Below are 17,625 nucleotides of genomic sequence, written 5' to 3'. Positions count from 1 at the left end.
TAGTTAGCCCATCCTGACTAATTTTATACTGAACAAGCTGCTGTGCTCTGACAGACAGAAATACTATATTATCCGGAGCTGTGAACTCATCTCCTATTTTAGGAAGGAAAGGGGGGAGGCTGGTAAACATTTAAGTTATCATTTTAAAGACGTTACACAAATGTCATCATTTATTCTAATAGAGCCCATACATCCTGCTTGAATGAGGAGAATAAGAATTGCACAAGGAAAACTCCTTCTCATGGTATATCAGCCCTCAGCAGCATGGCTCCCAAGAATGGTATTTTCTTTTTTTATACATAATTTTTTTTTAATTTACTTATTTTGAGAGAGAGAGAGAGAGAGAGAGAGAGAATCCCAAGCAGGCCCTGTGCTTGCAGCCCAGAGCCCAATGTGGGCCTCGATCCCATGAACTGTGAGATCATAACCTGAGCCAAAATCAAGAGTCGGTCACTTAACCGACTAAGCTACCCAGGTACCCTCCAAGAATGCCATCTTCAAGGGCACTCCTTTAGGGACTCAGAGGAAAGTTCGCAGGGTCTGAGCACAGACAGCAACAACTGAGCTCAGTGAGGCACGCCAGAGGGTCAAGCAATCCCAAAGGGCAGCACATCAGGAAAAGTGAAGGGAACGTGGGATCTGTCTGCTTCTGGGTGGTAGGTAGGGACTTCCCCCCACTCTTTATAATGTCCAAATTTTCTAAAATAAACAGGTGTTAGCTTTATACTAAAAAATGTTTTTAAAACTTCAATTTTTAAGAAAGGTAGAAAATAAACTGGATAAGCCTAACGAATGAACAAAGGAGAGAGATCTAGGCACAGGTCAAAGGATTCGGTCCCCAAGGCATGGTGATAACAAGCAGAGGATCCAATCTTAGAGATAGGTATCTGAAAAGACACAGTATCCCAGGGTCCGCCATCACTCACTCGTTCAACAAGCATTTACTGATGCCAGGCTCTGTGCTGGCTGCTAGATTTACAGAGAATGAGGTGGCCACCATCTGGGCCAGTAACTCACAACCTGGCTACACACTGGAATCACTGGAAATGTGATTTTTAAAAAGCACACTGCCGCCTGGGGCCACATTCTAGAAATTCTGATGACCTTGCTCAGGGTGAAGGCTTGGTTTCAGGACTTTCGTTTTTATTTTTTTAAGTTCTTAAAATTTATTTTGAGAGAGAGAGAGGGGGGGAGAGCATGGGCAGGGGAGGGGCAGAGAGACGGAGAGAGAGAATACCAAGCGGGACCCCTATGCAGGGCTCAAACACACAAACCGTGAGATCACGACCCGAGCAGAAATCAAGAGTTGGACGCTTAACCATCTGAGTCACCCAGGCACCCCGGTTTCAGGACTTTTAACAGCAACCCTGATTCTGACGTGCAGGGTTGAGAACCACTAGGACGACAGGACACTTAGGCTTAGTGTTGAACGAAGGGTAGGAGCCAGCCAGGAAGAAAAGGAGGAAAGGAGGGAGGGAGGGCACGTAGGCACGGGGAACAGGGCTGAATTTAGAGGACTGCCGCATGGCTCAAATACAACTACAAAGTTATAGTGGGTGGGGGTGATGCAGATCATGGAGGTCTTCCCATGCCTAACCAAACATCCATCCTCCAAGTAGTAGGGAGTCAGTAAAAGTTACTAGACAGGGGCAGACATGGTCACCTCTGGGTTTAGAGAGCTATCACTTCTGCCTAGGGATGGGACTATAGAAAGGCTAGGAAGAGGTGTGCGCTTTGCCTCCTTAGGAAATGGAACCACGGGGGCGCCTGGGTGGCTCAGTCGGTTAAGTGTCCAACTCTGGGTTCCGGCTCAGGTCATGATCTCAAGGTTCATGAGTTTGAGCCCCACATCAGGCTCACTGTACTGACAGTGCAGAGCCTGCTTGGGTTTCTCTCTCTCCCTCTCTCTCTCTGCCCCTCCCCTGCTCATTCTCTCTCTCTCTCTCTCTCAAAATAAATAAACTTTTAAAAAATCCTAAAAAGAAAGAAAGAAAGAAAGAAAGAAAGAAAGAAAGAAAGAAAGAAAGAAAGAAAGAAAGAAAAAAAAGGCACCACCAGAGAGAGAGGGCTTATTTCTGGATTCTCCATCACAGGCAGCCTTCAATACAGCATTCGTCTAGAGATAAGACTCTTATTTCTACTGTCTTTTCAAAACCTCCTTTTTTTGTAACTTAATTTCATTACATGATCTTGCTGCAACACTGAGGATAAAATGCTAAGGGCCAGTGCAGTGCACTTGGAGACTCAGATGAAAATTTGGAGGTGAAACAGACTACCAATCGTGCCACAAGAAAGCAATGGGACTGTCACCAAAGATCTCAGATGGAAAACCATTCCATGTGCTACTGCAGGGACAAATCACTAAATAACTCAATTGACCGGATCAGCATCCCTGACCATCTGTTTTTGGAGACTGGGTAAGTTGCAGAGAAATTTCTAGAAATAAAAATGGTATCGGTTAATAGGTGGGACAATTGACAAGAGCCATTCCATCCTTCACGCACAGGAAATAAGTACCTTTCAAATGAATAATAGTAACAGCGAGCACTCCCTGAAGACCTGAGTATACAACTCAGGTACTAGGGCTTTCCATACACCATCTACGACATCCATGCAAGGTCTCCAGTTGGGCCAAGGAGATAACCAAGGCTCCGAGCGGTTCAGCCACCTTCCCAAAGTCACAAGTAAATGCAATGATAGAATTCAAACGAAGTTTTTATGACTTCCCTCTACCTCTTCTTCAGGTCCCTCATCTGCAGGCCAGGGGTTGAATCTGTGCTCATCTGTGTTCCAGAAAGAATGGCTTCTTGACAAGCTCATCAACTGCCGTAAGAGGCATTTTTCCCACTGTGTGTCTAACAAAAGCACCAAAAACTATCATGACTCTTTCCAAGGGAGAAATGCCAGCTTCGTCTTTGATCTGAGCAGCAAGGAAGCAACGCAGTCCCATCCAGTGAGCGAGCTGCCCTGACAGGGAGAGAATAACCCTTTGGAGACACCATGCACACAAACAGCATGGCCCATGAATATCAATAATAAACACCCATAGCTGTGTACTTCCTTTGGCTCAAGGCTCCTCGCAGCATCTCAGGATACTGGAGCTGGATGACACCTTAGGGGTCACCTGCCACAACCCCAGCTTTCCAAAGATGAGAAAACAGGCTAGTTAACGTATTTATTAAGAACCCTGGTCTCAGGCTCTCAGACTTGTGTTTTCTATTCTCAGTCACCCTGCAATCTCAGAGCCCAGAAGGAAACCCCATGGCTCCTATATCTCCTCATGAGAAATTGCGCTTTTCCCCCAGGGAAGCTGAAGAGAAATAAGGTTGCTTCCTTATCCTCTACCGCTAATTTGAAGGGCTCCCCCTACGTATCAGTGCCTCAGCACTGAGGGCAGTCCAGTCTGCTGCTGCCGGAAGTAGATATGGAGACGAAAGAGGGTCAAACACCTGGGCCCTTTCTGGTGCCTAAATCATTCCGTGACTGCAGACAATTTAGTAGGTATACAGGCGGTTTCTCAGAGCAAGGAATGCTCAGCCCATATAGAATGCTTATGCTGATCTATAATTGAAGAGAACCAAATAGCTTCTGTCACACTGTGGAGTGCCAGGGCTGGTGTCATTAATGCACAATTACACACGAGCAGAGCCCTTCACCACATATCCGCCCTCCGAATAAATCACTTCATGCAAACCTGTGGTGTAGATGTCATTTTCATTCCATAAAAGGATTCACTATAGTGAGCCTTTAAAAGCTAGTTTTGTTTATGCATTTAATCTGCGATTCCATTTACAGAGATAATGATGGCCTCGCAACTTGTCAGACACACACCTTCTGAATAAAACGAGGCACTCTCCCCTGTCTCGGAATGCCATCCTCCATGCAGACCTATTTTGGGTGCATGAGAGTCATCGCTGAGGTGGAGTTTTATTTCAGGTGGAGTGGGATTTGGTAAGGACCAAAAGAAAGAAAAGGGAACCCATCGCTGAGCCACCAAAGTGAGACTGGGTGGCAGGAATATTGAGAGGGATCCTGACAATGCAAATTTCCTTCTCTCCGCACAAGGAAGTCTGTCTGTGACAGGAGGGTCGCAGTTCACCCACCACAAGTCTACACTTACAGGTTCAGGCACAGGAGGACGAAATGCCCCGGTTCCCAGACACCTACAGGGAGGGACACAGCTCCCAGGTGGTGACTAGACCGCCCTTGGGGGCGCTCAACTCAATTCAGTAATGGACTACTCTCACGAGGTCCTAATCAGGCAAGGTCCTTGGTTGGGCAGAGACAGCCACCAATGTGTCCTTCCAGGTAGGATGAGTCCAGCTGCTTCCAGAGGCCCCAGGTCGGGAAGTTTGCTGAGCCTCGCTCCTCGCCACCGCCCCCCCCCCCCATGCCACATCTGACACTTCCCCTGTCACCCCCAAGCACCCCTGGGGGGTGCCTCCTGACCCTATCCCTCCTCCCCTCCAGCTGATTCAGTCCTGGCACCCCCAGACTCTCCGTTCTTGGGCGGAATTCTGAAAGAGGCAAAGGGCTAGACTTACCTAACTCCTCCGGGCTGTAGGGCTCGGGAGAGGCTTCCACAAACTCACTGTCTGGAGTAAGAGGAAAAAAAAAAAACAAAACAGAAAACAAAAACAGAATCGCAATCACTCAGGGCAAATCGATCAAGCATCTGCTACCGCGCAGGTCCCCTAGAAAAGCGCGGGTTTCTCTCTCGCAGAGATCGGAGTCCGTAAACCCGGGGGCCAGGCGGGGTTCGGGACACCGGATCCAAAGGGGGTAAGAAATTGCCAAAGAAACTTGCCGGGCCAATTCGGACCGGGGACCGCGCGCCTCCCAGGCTCGGGCAGGTGCGCGCCAACTTTCCGCGGGTGCGACCCCGCGGATCCCCGGGCCCGGCGCGCCGGGCCGCGACCTCATCCTGTCGCCCTCAGCCCGCGAGGCGCATTGCTGCGTCCCCCGGGCTCACGTCGACGCCCCGGCGCCGAGAAGCCCCAAAGTTTCGCGGCGGGTACCGGAGGCCCGCGGGCGCGCGGCGGCGGCGGCGGCGGCGAGCTCCCCGCGCCCACCAGGCCGGGCGCCCCGCGCGCATCCCCGCCGCCCGTTGCTAGGCGACCGTGGCCGTCACGCTCGGCAGCGGCGCGCGCGCTGCCTCCCAACTCCCTGTTGGAGGGTGTCCTCCCCCGCCCCCACCCCTTTGGCCGTTTATTAAAAACTGGAGCATAACCAGTTCTAAAACGATCCCTGCCTTCTTGTATTACGTCTGCCCTACCCCGATGCTTGGGAAATCGTTTGTTCCGTGCTTCTCACGAGGAGATGCCGGATTTTCAGAGCTTGAATATGTCCTGCACCAGGGGAGAAGTAGCTTCGTGTGCCCCCAACCCCTCCTTCCTTTTGAACAGGAATTCTAACTGCAGTTCAAACAATATTTCCTCCCCTTAAGAGACCACCTGGTTCGAATGGTGAAGGTTAGTAGGTCTCCATTTCACAGGTAGTGAGACTGAGCCTCCGAAGTTAAGTAACTTAGGGATGACTGCACAGCACTGTGAGGTGTGTGTGTGTGTGTGTGTGTGTGTGTGTGTGACTGTCTAAGGAGAGCAGAGCAGAGCTGCTTCTACATAAAAAGTTGAGTGGTTTCAAATACAGAATGTAGATTCAGAAGTTATGGTCTCAGAGTCCATGTTGTAGGTCCTAAAGCAATTCATGTTAGATTGCAGGAACTTCCCTCTCCGTGTCACTGGCCTGAATAACTTGGGCAGATGCATTTTGTATTTCCCCCCAGGACTTCCTGACTGCTCTGCCTGGGAGGGCCCTGGGCTTTGGGGATGTGCTCCAGAGAGCCAGCCCGCACGGATGCCAGAAGGAGTTAAGAGGAAAGAAGGAGAAAACTGAGAAAATGGTTGTCCCTTCTCCTGTCCCCGGCCTTGGAGACTGACAGTGGGAGTCCGCAGTCTGGGCAACCTCCTGGGAGCCGTCTACAGTCTCAGAGCAACCAGATCACCAGCTGCAGCAGCTGGAGGGCCCCTGGATCTGTGCCAGTGTGCTCTAATTCTATAAACACTCAGCCATCTCTGGGTTTTCCACTGTCAGCTTTTGGTTTACAAATTACCTGGGAGGACGGAAAGAAGCCACTGTGGCCAGCATTGCTTACGCAGGAATGCCGGAGCAGCAGGGTGGGGCTTCATCCATAAGCGGCCTGGCCTGTCTCTCTGTCCTCCTCTTTTCCCCCCACTCCTGACAACGGGGGCTCCCAAGTGCATGAAGGGAACATGCTTGGGTGAATGTTTGCATGTGTCACTCCAAGCCCTCCCACTTCCTAGAATCCCCCCATCTGCCCTCAGGAATTCATGGCTCATCACCACCACTCCTACTTATTGCAGCCGTCTATAGACCCTTGGGTTATTCCAACTCATTCCTTGAAGATGTGGGTACTTGGATCACTGTCACTCTCCCCAATACCATTCCTGTTATAATTCTGATTTCTGAATCTACACAGTGGATTCTTCTTGTCCTCTGGTCTCTCAGCTCTTCAGCGTCCTCTCCTTTCCTTGACCTCGTCCAACTCTCCAGGCTCCCTGCTCTCACAATGACATCATCCATAATTTTGATGTCAAACATTCTACCCTCCACCCACCACCTCCTACTTTTCCAGTCTACTCTGTTATCTTAACCCAATGGCTCTCTGACCTTAGCAGCACCTATGATTTGCTTATCTCATGACATCTCTTCCCCCTTTATCCACCTTAGTTTCCAGGTACATTATTATCTTTTCTTTCCTTCATACACCTTCAGATTCAACTCCCCCCACCCCCTCCTCTCCATACTACTTACCTGGAAAAACCACAACCCTGATAAATACGAATTCTCCACTTTCTTTCTATCAGCACCTGGCTAAACATGGTTGGAAGAAGCACAGCATCATGCTTCCTGGCCTTATTTTCAGTTCCTGATCGCCGATCTCAAGCGGACCTTAGGATAGCCCAGCAATCACTCTCCGTTCGCCTACGTTTCTTCCCCTTCTCCTCTCCCATTACCTTGGGTGCACCACCCCTTCTCCATCTAAGGCCACTTCCATTGTGGATCAGATCCTGTCCCTTCTCATGTGGCTTTTCCCCCTTTCTACCCAAACTACTGTTTTCCTCTGTCCTAGATGATTCCCATTGGAATACAGACATCCTACTATATTCGCTCTTCCCTGACACCACCTCTCTCCCCAACTCCCGCCAGTTCTCAGCTGCCCTTTACAACGAAATTCACCAAAAGAATTGTCTACACTCATTGTGTCCACTTCTTCCTTTTGTTTTTAAAGGCAAACAAACTTCTGTTCATCACTCTTCCAAAGTAGCTCTTGCCGTGGTCAAGACTGGCTTTGCTATTGCCAATTCCAGTGGTTCTAATAGCAACTGTTGATCCACCGATCCCATGTGTGGATGGACTCGTGTAGACTGTCTGCGGGATTAGCCTCCTCCCTCTCCTCATCTTATTGAGAAGCAATTAGTCTTTGTGTTGTAAGGGAGGCCATCTATGAGTGCTTTGGGGTCCGCCAGACCTTGGTTCTAATATCTGTTCTGCTACTAATTAGTAGTTTCATTTCTGCAAGCTTCAGTTCCTTTAAAAATGGAGAAAATAATCATACTTAACTCATAAGGTTGTGTTCAGAGTGCAGTAAACTAATGCACGTAGACCCCCCCCCCCCCGAAGAGAGACTGTCACATTGTGAAAATCAGGTAAAATTAGTTATTACGGGATGGCCAGTTCCTTTACAGCTGAGAAAAAAATGGGCTCTTTTCTTTCTTTTAACAACTCTGAGTTACTGAAAGGAGTCACCAGCCACAGAATATGCTTCAAATTAAGGGCAATGTCACATTGCCCTGACTTTTGGTTGTGCTCTAAAAGAATTGGCTTGGAGATTGGTTACATGGAGTTGGGAGAAGGTTTTCCCCAAGGGAAGAGCAATACAAATGTTCTACTTGACGACTGGGTTCTGGAGCCTGCCAGATTGTTCTAACTCACAATGGTATCCCTTCAATTTGTACCTATAAATGGATGCCTTGTAAGCCAAAAAATTTCCTTATAGCACTCCAGTTATTTGAATTTCTTAATCACCCGAAGGTTAATGAGAAAATATTTTTCTTATTTCATCATTTGCTGTTGAAAACAATTAAATATATGATTCCAATTTCCTATCTTAGGAAGCAGAGCAGAACAAACAATAGTATTTCCTGTTCACCAAACAAACATTTATGGGGAATTTACCATACTTCCAGGACTGTGCTAAGCACTGCAGATACAAAGGTGGTCAGGACAGACTCCTGCCCTCCGGTCACTTACTGTCTAATAAGGGATTCCGTGACAGAGGATCTTACTGAACCTCGGGCAGTGTCCAACGTGCCTACCTAGGCTTGACCTTTACAGGCCTCTTATAAAGAAATGGTGCTGCTGGAGGGTCACTGATCTATAAAGGACAGTGCACAAGCTTATCAGTTGGAAGCTGAGCTCTGTCCATTTTTAGAAGGCACTCTCAGGATGATACTAAAACCTCTCAGCACCTGGGTTTCCTGACAGTAGCAAAGTAAAGTATGAGACAGACCGCACAGTGTGCCTGGCACAGTGGATGCTTAGTAAGTGTTATTTCTCTCCCACATAGAGGGCCCGACCATGCCAGAGTCCGCTAGGAGGAGAGTGATCCTTCTGTGCCGTGGCACCTGCAGACAGGAAGAAGGAGCTCTTCCTTCTGTTTCTGTGGCAGCATTTATTAGAGGGTGGGACATGTGGAGAGAAAGTGGCAGGGAGGAGACATTTCTGGGGCTCAGGGTGAACTATTTCTAGAACTCAGGTTTTCCATAGAAACAGATGACACAGCGGGCTAATAATGTCCACTATTACTATTGCTTGCTACATCATGAGTTGAATGGGGTTTGGGAGCTAGTCTGGGAATCCGACCTCTTTCTTAAATATCTATATCTAAATCTCTATCTCTGTCTCTACCTCTATTCATATATATAAATTACATGTTACTATATAAACAAATAATACATGTTCAAGGTAAAGGAAAAATTATTTAGTACAGATGAGTATAAACTATAAAATGAGTTCCTCTTTCCCCTCCTATCCCAGTCCCCATCCCTAGACTGAAACACCATCCACAGCTTCTTGGGCGTCCTGGGAGAGATTATTTTAGGCATATTCAAATGGGTATATGAACTGTTTTAAAAAGTTACATATCATACTCCAGATTCCAAACTAAAGGCAATAAGTTTCTAAGTGAACTTTTGGTCCAGCTCCAATCATAAGCTGGGGCAAGGAAGCGTGCAGAAACCACGGATAAAAGGTCTTATCTACTAGTGGAAAACAGTAAAACTTTGAACAACATGTAGACTTTGGAAGGACGATACTTTGGCTATCTGGGAAGCTCCATGAGACTCCTCACTCCTTGGTGAATGAAGTGTGGCCAAATGGCACCACTGGCTATAACTCTAGGATCAGAGGAATTCTTAGCCCCATCTCTCGAGCTAAGAGCACACTGCAGAAGCTTGTGGGGTGGCTAGCACAGTGCTTGGAGCACAGTGGCCATCACGGATAGCCTGCTGAGGGTGCAGGGGATACAGCGGTGGCCAGGGCTATGCCTGCTGCAGTCTGGGAATGCCTTCATCCCCTGGCCTACTCTGCTGTCCAGGCAGCAGGCCGGCCTGGACTGCAGGCTCCATTTGGGGCAAAGGCCACAGGGTGGGACCCTGTTGCTGTCTCCAGCCTGCCTTTTATGGGCTGCTCTGACTCTGGGGTCCCCAGGGTCTACACAGCTGCTCGGTCAGTGGAGAAGAGGAGGAGATGAGAGTCTTATACAGACACAGCTTCTTCCTCTAAGAAATGCACGAGGGGCTGAATGCCACGTGGGGAGACTGATTTGCAGCTGAAGTATGTTATCAATTACCTTTGCAAGGAAGAGCTGCACCAATTTGACAAAACCAAGTTTGAGCAATAGCCAGAGGCCACTAGGATCTGTCCACAGCCTTCCCAACCCCGGGCCTTGGAAGGACACCGATTTCAAGCATGAAAGACAGAAAGAAGTGGGCTGAGCCCTCCCTCTGCCTTCCTCTCCTCCCCGGCCTTGCCCTTTGCTCATCTTCTCTGCAGGTAGCCTTCTGTCTCCCGGAGGCTCTCTGCTAGTTAACAGCAGAGCAGCAATGCCCGCCCCCCTTCCCCACCCCCCTTCTCCCTGGGGAGCATGGGCAGGACTGATTTAGGGGGAGAGAGCGTGGCCGTGGCTGCCTGAGCACAGCACGATTCTCTTCTGTTATACAGTCTCTTATCTGTGTCCTCCTAGGACAGGCCAACCAAGGACAAATGTATGCCCACCCGTAAGGTTTCACCAGAAAGAAACTGGCACTTAATTGGTCACAGCATTAGCTCCAGGGCCGAACTGGCGCAAAGGCCATCTCCCCTCCTCCTAGGGTTTAATATTTGTACATATATTTAGTATGTATGTATATAAACATACATAGTTGCCTTATTTCTCTTAAACAAAAATCAAAACTTCGGACAACTGTTCTAAAAAAGGCGTTCTATAACTTCCAAAAGAAAGAAATGGGCTCTACAAGAAAAGCAACTATCTCACACCTGGAAAAAAGTCATCATCCTCAGCAGAAACAATACAAACCAAGAGATGAGATGCTGCTAAGTCTGCCAGGAAGCCAAGGATTCATTTTCTAAAAATGCTAAATATGTTCTCCGAAAAATCCAAATACCAATGCAGTAGGTGCTACTAACAAAAGCAAGGTGTTTCACAAAATGCATAAGCCAATTGTATTCGTCCAGCCCGCTAGGGTTCCTATTACTAAGTATGGAACAGAGATGAAGATTTAAAAGACTCCTCACTCAACATCATATCAAAGGAGATAAACTCCGGCTGAGCCAAGAAGCTACTGGAAGGTGTATGTGGACATGAATCAGAATAAAAAAACCATTCCAAAAATACACACAGAAGAAGGTCCCTGCAGGGGAAAATCACACACTTCCAAGTCACACCCAGTTGGATCTACCGGGTGAAATCAGACAAAATACCCTGTGTTGAGATTAAGGGCAAAAACATTTGCTGCAATTGAAGTCTGTGACCAAACTGCGACAAAAGAAATCCGTAGGATGCATGTGAGTCTCCGCTGAGATGCGGAGACCTGCCCTGATCTTGAATTTTCCACCCAAGCATCCTGGACTGTGGCCTGAGAGGAACTCTCTTCTCTCAGAGACTGCAGAGAATCCTCTCAGCCTGCCTGAGGCCTCTTGCCTTTCACACTGGAATGGCATTTCTAAGAGGATATGGCCCTGGCAGTCAACACAGCATAGGTACTGGAAGGAACAGTAGAGGCCAAGGTGCGAGCCCTAGTCTTGCCACTAGTCTTTGGGAAGTGTCCAAACCTGCCCAGACCGTGAACTCTTCTGTAACACGAAAAGACATTTATGGAACTTGTTAAAACAAATGCCAGGAGAGGGGGCGCCTGGGTGGCTCAGGGGTAGGGTGTCCAACTTCCACTCAGATCACGATTTCACAGTTCGTAGAGTTTGAGGCCCGTGTCAGACTCTGTGCTGAAGGCTGCTTCAGATTCTGTCTCCCTCTCACTGCCCCTCCCCCGCCTCAGAAAAATAAACAAACATTAAAAATCGGGGCACCTGGGTGGCTCAGTCAGTTGAGAAACTGACTTTGGCTCAGGTCATGACCTCGCGGTTGGTGAGTTCGAGCCTCACATCGGGCTCGCTGCAGTCAGCCTGTCAGCGCAGAGCCTGCTTCAGATCCTCTGTCCCCCACCTCTCTGCCCCTCTCCGGCTTGCACTCTCCCAAAAATAAATAAACATTAAAAAAAACAAAAACAAAAAACCCTTTTTTTAAGTGCCAGCAGAGGGCTGTGGATAACAGATTCCATCGTGTTAGTCTTTTTACCGCACCATATGCAAGAGAAACGTGCAAAAAAGAAACAAGCCTCACAGAAAGGTGGAGATGCCACACAGCGATGTCCTTTGAAACCGAACAAAGAAGTAAAATGGACACCGCATAGCCCAGCGGGATAAAGGCCCGAGTTCGAACGTGAGCTCTGCTGGCATTTAGCCGTACGACCTTGGCTTCGCCATCTTGCCGCTCCAAGGCTCCGTTTCCTCGTCTGCAAAATGCGGATGATGCAAATAACTCCTTGTTGGGATTTCAGTGAGAATCCATAGGAGATAGAAAAATGCCCGCAGCAGTGTTTAGCGCACACAGCGCTCTCAGAAAATGTTCCTCCTTTCCTTCCTGCCTGATGTGAAAACTCTCCCTGACCTTGAGAGAAAGGGAAATCTGCTCCTTCCTGTTTTTATAACCATAATGGAGACAGCACCGCGGCATTTCTGTCACACACCTGGCCTGGCCTACCGGGTTAGGGTTCCCAAACTTCCTGGCTCTCCCCTGAGGAGACACATAAGCAGGTGGATTCCACTGGGAAGAAGGGACAATAGGGTTCCCGAAGGGCTGAGTGAACGCATTTGTAACAGGATTTGGAGATTCGCCGAGGAGGGCTGCGGAGGCCGCCCCTCCTGCGCCAAATCCCCACATGTGTGGTGTGCTAGCTGGCAAATCCAAGGAGCAGCCACATCCGCCTGTGACGCAGCGATCGGAAACAGAGCTCTGGCCAAATGCTGGTCCCTTCTGTCTGATGCGTCAGGCACTGCAGACAGCTTCGTTTGGAAAATGGGTTCCAGCCCTTTCAAAAAAGTTGGAAAAACCACCGGCCCAGGTCCTCGAGGGCGTTTTTAGCAGTGGAGGAAGCAAGAGTGGCAGAGGGACTTTCCTCCAGAAACTTCATTTCACCCCCAGACATCCTGGGTTCTCCTTGCCAGCTTCCTGAAGGCTGTTCCTACTCTAATGGCCGCCCGCGACGCCCTGACGATAACACAGAGGCAGATGTTGCGTGGATCTGGCCCTGCCCCAAGGCCGATGACTCACCGGGATGACGGAGCCTCCCTGGCAGATAACACGGTTCTCAGAGGATTCCATGAAGCCAAGAACAAAACCCGAAGGCCTGGACACTCCAGGACTTTCCCTGGTACTTCACTAGAAATGGAAACTCTGTTAGCCCACAATGGGCATCCCACAATGGGTGGGAGAGGTGGGACAGGGGTCAGGGCATGGAGGAAAGATGCTCAGAAGCAGGTGGGTCAAGGCCTAGGCAATGCATTAGCTGAAGTGGCCGTGGGAGGGTCTTGGATGATAATCCACACATTGCAACAGCACTGTTGGTTTTCTGGCCCTGCTCCGAGCTACGGCTCTTTTCTTCCATGACAATGAAATGACTGGCAATAAACGTCTGAAACTGGCCCACCAGAGGCCTAAACTGAGAAGGGGGTGTTGGAGGGTAAAGCGAGGAGCGATAGCCATGGAGTGGCTCGGGGTCAGGCAGATCGAAGTTCAAATACCCACTCTGCCACTTCCCAGCTGAAGGATCTTGCACAAGCCTCTTGTCAGCCTCTTCGGGCTCAGTTTCTCCATTCATAAAATGAGAAGAAGGTTGTGAGAATGAATTGAGATCATCTATATCTATATAAAAAAGGCTCGGCATCATGTCTGGTGCAATGTATATACCCAATGAATGACTGCTCTTTATTTATTTTGGTGATGACACCAATTGTGACTTAGCTTTGGCCCAGCGGGGCTTCCACTTTATTTCTGAGTGCAAGTTCCCATTCTGGCCACCTCTCTCGTCCTCTTAAGACCTGAGCCCTTTCCCTGAACCACAGCCCAGGCCTCTGAGAACCACCCTATTACTAGCTGCCCATAAGGATTTCTAGATTTCAGCTCCCTTGATTCTTTGTCACTGTGTTTGACCCACATACGACACCACTGCCATCCTTTGCCTTGGACACCTCCATCATCACCTACTGAGGGTCCGAACTGGGACCACATATCCGGTATCTGTTGCCCACTAGAGTTAAACTCCTCCATCAGCCCCCGAAGCTTATCAATTACCTGAGACCAACGCCTCCCCATCAGGCAGTTCTAAGACACCGGTCTGGTTTCCCTTCCTACTAGCCAGCCGTGCCCTGAAGATGGGAGATCCACGGCAGGGTCAACTCATAGCGGGATGTGGTCATTTGTGGAGTTGGTGGCAACAAGCAGTTTTTAGCCACCGGCTTGTCACAATGGTCCTGAAAGCCTCTAAAATTCTGTGACAGGTGATCCTATTGCCTAGGTTACAAAAGCACCGGCAGACAAAGCACATCTACTTCCTTTCTCTCCTCTGACTTCAGACTTTGGTGGACGAGCCTGGAGCGGTGAATGGAATGCTATGGGTGTGCTCACAGTGCCACGAAGTGGTGCCGTGGTGCCGGGAGAGGTGTGCACAGACCAGCTGGGTCACCACAGTCAAAGGTGGCTCTCAGCGAAGGAGAGATGCCCACAGGATGAGGTCCTACCCATTCATTCATTCGCTGAGCCAGGCAGCCAGCCTGCCATTGGATGTATACGCATCAAGTATTCGCTAGGCTGCTTGCGAAAGGGATGCAAAGGCCAATGAAGCAAGGCCTCAGGAAGCCCAGAGGCTGCCCAAGCTATGCACCGTCACAACACGGTAAGGCAGGCGCCGTGACACGGGGACCTGTAAGTTCCGGGGCCGCGCTGAGGTCAGACCTCTCGGTCAGACCAGGGTGGAGTGGTAGGTGGCGGCAGGGAGAGATCCAGAATAGATGACTTAGGCTGAGGCTTCACTGATGCGTGGGAACCTGCCGGGCGGAAGGCAAAGAGTCGTAACAGCCCGCGCAGAGGCTCACGGTGTGCGAGAGCACGACATGTCCAAGGATCCAGAGACCGGTCAGTGCATCAACAGAAGGGGTTTGCTTTTAGTAATGAACAGCAGGAGATGAGTCTAGAGAGGCAGGCAGAGGTCTGATCAGGGAAGGCTGTGTGTTGAGCGAGGGAGGTTCAACTGTATTCCATGGGCTGTGAGGAGACAAGGCATAAGAACCTCTAACAAGTGGTTAGGTGGAGGCGTGACAGGGCACAGGAGGGAACAGCCGTTGGCTTCTGGCTGAACATCCAAGTTTTCTCAAAGTTTTGACCTTCCCTTTGGGCAGTCTCCCATTGGGTGCGGTAGGCCCTGTCGGAAGATGCACCCTGGGGCAGAGCTCTATAAGTTACCCATTTTATTTATTTATTTTTTTCAACGTTTATTTATTTTGGGGACAGAGAGAGACAGAGCATGAACGGGGGAGGGGCAGAGAGAGAGGGAGACACAGAGTCGGAAACAGGCTCCAGGCTCTGAGCCATCAGCCCAGAGCCTGACGCGGGGCTTGAACCCACGGACCGCGAGATCGTGACCTGGCTGAAGCCGGACGCTCAACCGACTGTGCCACCCAGGCGCCCCTTAAGTTACCCATTTTAGAGACGGGGTGCAGCAGAGTGTGGTCTGGTGATCTCCCCGACCATCTTTCTCCCTTGTGTTCCCAGTGCTTGGCACATAGTAGATACTCAATACTGGTTGAACGAATGTATAAACGACAATGGGAGGCATAACCTTACTAAAAACCTCATGTGAGTGCATTAGGGGCCTTTATCTCCTTATCCACAGAATGGTGCCTACCGCCAAAGTAGATCTCCATTAGATTTGGAGGATGGGGCGGGGGGTGGTTCTTAGACCTGAAAGAGGCCCACAAGTCTGTGTGAGGGTTACATTTGTATGCGCCACTCCAGGAAACTTACAGCATCCCCATCACTTAACACTGAGTTGCATTAATCAGATGTCAGGCAAGAAAAAAAGAAGAGAAAGTGAGCTGACCTACTCTGTTTCTACTGGTTGCATTATCCTCAATGCCAGTCTTTGCAGCGCTGTTGAGAGGAGAGGAGACAAGATAAGCAGGAATACAGTACCTGACACATGTTAGGTGCCCAGAGATGTGTGACTAACTTCCTCCCTAGCTAGGGTAAGGGCTCAGTAAATGACAGCTCGCATTACTCATAGTCCTTATCACAGCCCTACGAAGTAAGCATTCTTACTCTCATGTTAGAGCTGAGAATACGATAGGCTTTCTCAGGCCACGTAGCTTATAAGTAGGAAATTCAGGATCTGAACCCAGGTCTGCCTGACTCCAAAGTCCATTCCTCTCCTCTCCTCCTGGCTTTTTTTGAAAAGACAAACAGCACTGGGCACGTACTGAGCACAGCTGGGTTGACACAATGAATGCAGGAGTTGAAGAGTACCACGTGTATCAGGGACATCAAAAGCAGCCATACCCCCTCTGGTGTTGGCAAAGTGATGAATTCCAGCATGAGACAACCAGGTTCCTTCCTCCAAGGGCCATTTTTCACCGAGGTCCATGTTTCCAACAGCTCTTCTGTATGTGCAGCTCTTGGAATCTCCTGAAATAAATAATGAGCACAAAAAAAGGGAGATGAATTACCACTGATGCTCTCCTGGGACAGAGAAGCCTTCTGGTAGGAAAGTCGTCATTTCCAGTTCAGTATGTTTCTTTAGCATGCAGAGATTGTGGTCAAGATCTGGGCACGGCCCAAATATGAGATCTTCCAATGAGGCTACTCAAATCTGCAAACCATGGTTTCCCTCCCCATTCAGTTAACAAATGTTTATGGAGCAACCATCACATGCCAGGCTTTGAGCGAGAAACTTACTGTGTTGAGATCTGCACATAATATAGACTTCTAGAATTTCAGGGTAGGATACAGTAGAATCTCAATTTCATAAAAATAATTGGTATATACTTCTATATATGCTTAAAACACGGACTGGAAAAATTTTGAACCAGAAAATTGGAGGTAGCTACTAAAAATTGGAATTATGAGTGCTTATTTTCTGTGTAATTTTCTGTATTTCCACAATAAACGTGCATTACTCTGATTGTCTGAAAAATGTATACAGTAAGTGTCATTTGAAAGAAAAATACCAGGGCTAAGAAGGATCATGGAGACCAATTTTTCATTTCCCCTTGAAAACCATGACAGAAAGTCACATGTCACGAGGGGTCCTGGCTTTCACGAAAAGGTCACCTCACCAGGTACCTCTGGGAAGTCCAGCCTGGGGAATCCCTACCTGTATCTGGGAAGATTACAACTCATGGCCAATCTTTTGCTTTTTCATTTCAAAGAGGTTTTCATAAAGCTCTGCATGTAGCAGGTTCTCAAATCGACGTGGCCGAATAATTGGACGTGACTGATTGACTTAATCTAGAAATGCAGTGCGTAGGCTATCCACCATGTCAGAAACCCTGTCAGCCTAACTAGGATGGCCACCAATTATCAGTTGTCGCAATCAGACCAGCTGGCTTGCTTTGATCTCTAGAACACTGTCGAAAGTTGCCTTGAAGTTTCCTGCAGGCACGGCACATTGACTTGTTGTCTTTTGGCTGTCTGCCTGGCGAAGTCTGGTGCTCTTGGGAATTGCAACGAATAACGAAAAATCTCTCGTAAAATACCAGGTGGTACCAAAGATTGTGCTGTACTTTACTGGGTACTGGCTCCCTAGGGATTTGTTTTCAATCCAAGCACCCAAAAGTTTTAGAAGGGAATCCTAGACCAGAGGGGATACAGCACAATGACGCAGCAAAAACATCGCACTTACGAATAGATCCAGATTTTAGCCCTGGCTCTGGCAC

The 17,625-nt window shown here is 48.8% G+C and overlaps 1 protein-coding gene and 1 long non-coding RNA gene across 7 annotated transcripts in view; one reads left to right on the top strand and one right to left on the bottom strand.

Moving 5' to 3' along the window:
• Positions 1-17,625, bottom strand: part of AMOTL1 (angiomotin like 1) — a 155,168-nt gene that overhangs the window by 117,274 nt on the left and 20,269 nt on the right. Inside the window, exons 2-3 of one of the 6 annotated variants that reach the window (XM_027040045.2) lie at positions 16,250-16,375; positions 4,545-4,595 (exon numbers count right to left, since the gene is read on the bottom strand). In XM_027040045.2, coding sequence (XP_026895846.1) covers positions 4,545-4,595; positions 16,250-16,334 — 136 coding nt within the window. In that variant the 5' untranslated portion in view covers positions 16,335-16,375. Of the gene's footprint in view, positions 1-4,544; positions 4,596-4,803; positions 4,822-6,112; positions 6,204-16,170; positions 16,376-17,625 lie in introns of those variants that run through there. The other 5 variants (XM_027040046.2, XM_027040042.2, XM_053203828.1 and 2 more) reach the window with 5 other exon arrangements.
• Positions 5,230-17,625, top strand: part of LOC113593803 (uncharacterized) — a 30,207-nt gene continuing 17,811 nt past the window's right edge. Inside the window, exons 1-2 of the long non-coding RNA XR_008290543.1 lie at positions 5,230-5,471; positions 14,272-14,591. This is a non-coding gene — a long non-coding RNA (uncharacterized LOC113593803). The remainder of the gene's footprint in view (positions 5,472-14,271; positions 14,592-17,625) is intronic.

This window comes from Acinonyx jubatus, chromosome D1 (assembly GCF_027475565.1).
Source record: "Acinonyx jubatus isolate Ajub_Pintada_27869175 chromosome D1, VMU_Ajub_asm_v1.0, whole genome shotgun sequence".
Lineage (NCBI taxonomy): Eukaryota > Metazoa > Chordata > Mammalia > Carnivora > Felidae > Acinonyx > Acinonyx jubatus.
Note: the sequence above shows the minus strand (reverse complement) of the source record. Positions and strands in the feature narration are given on the sequence as shown.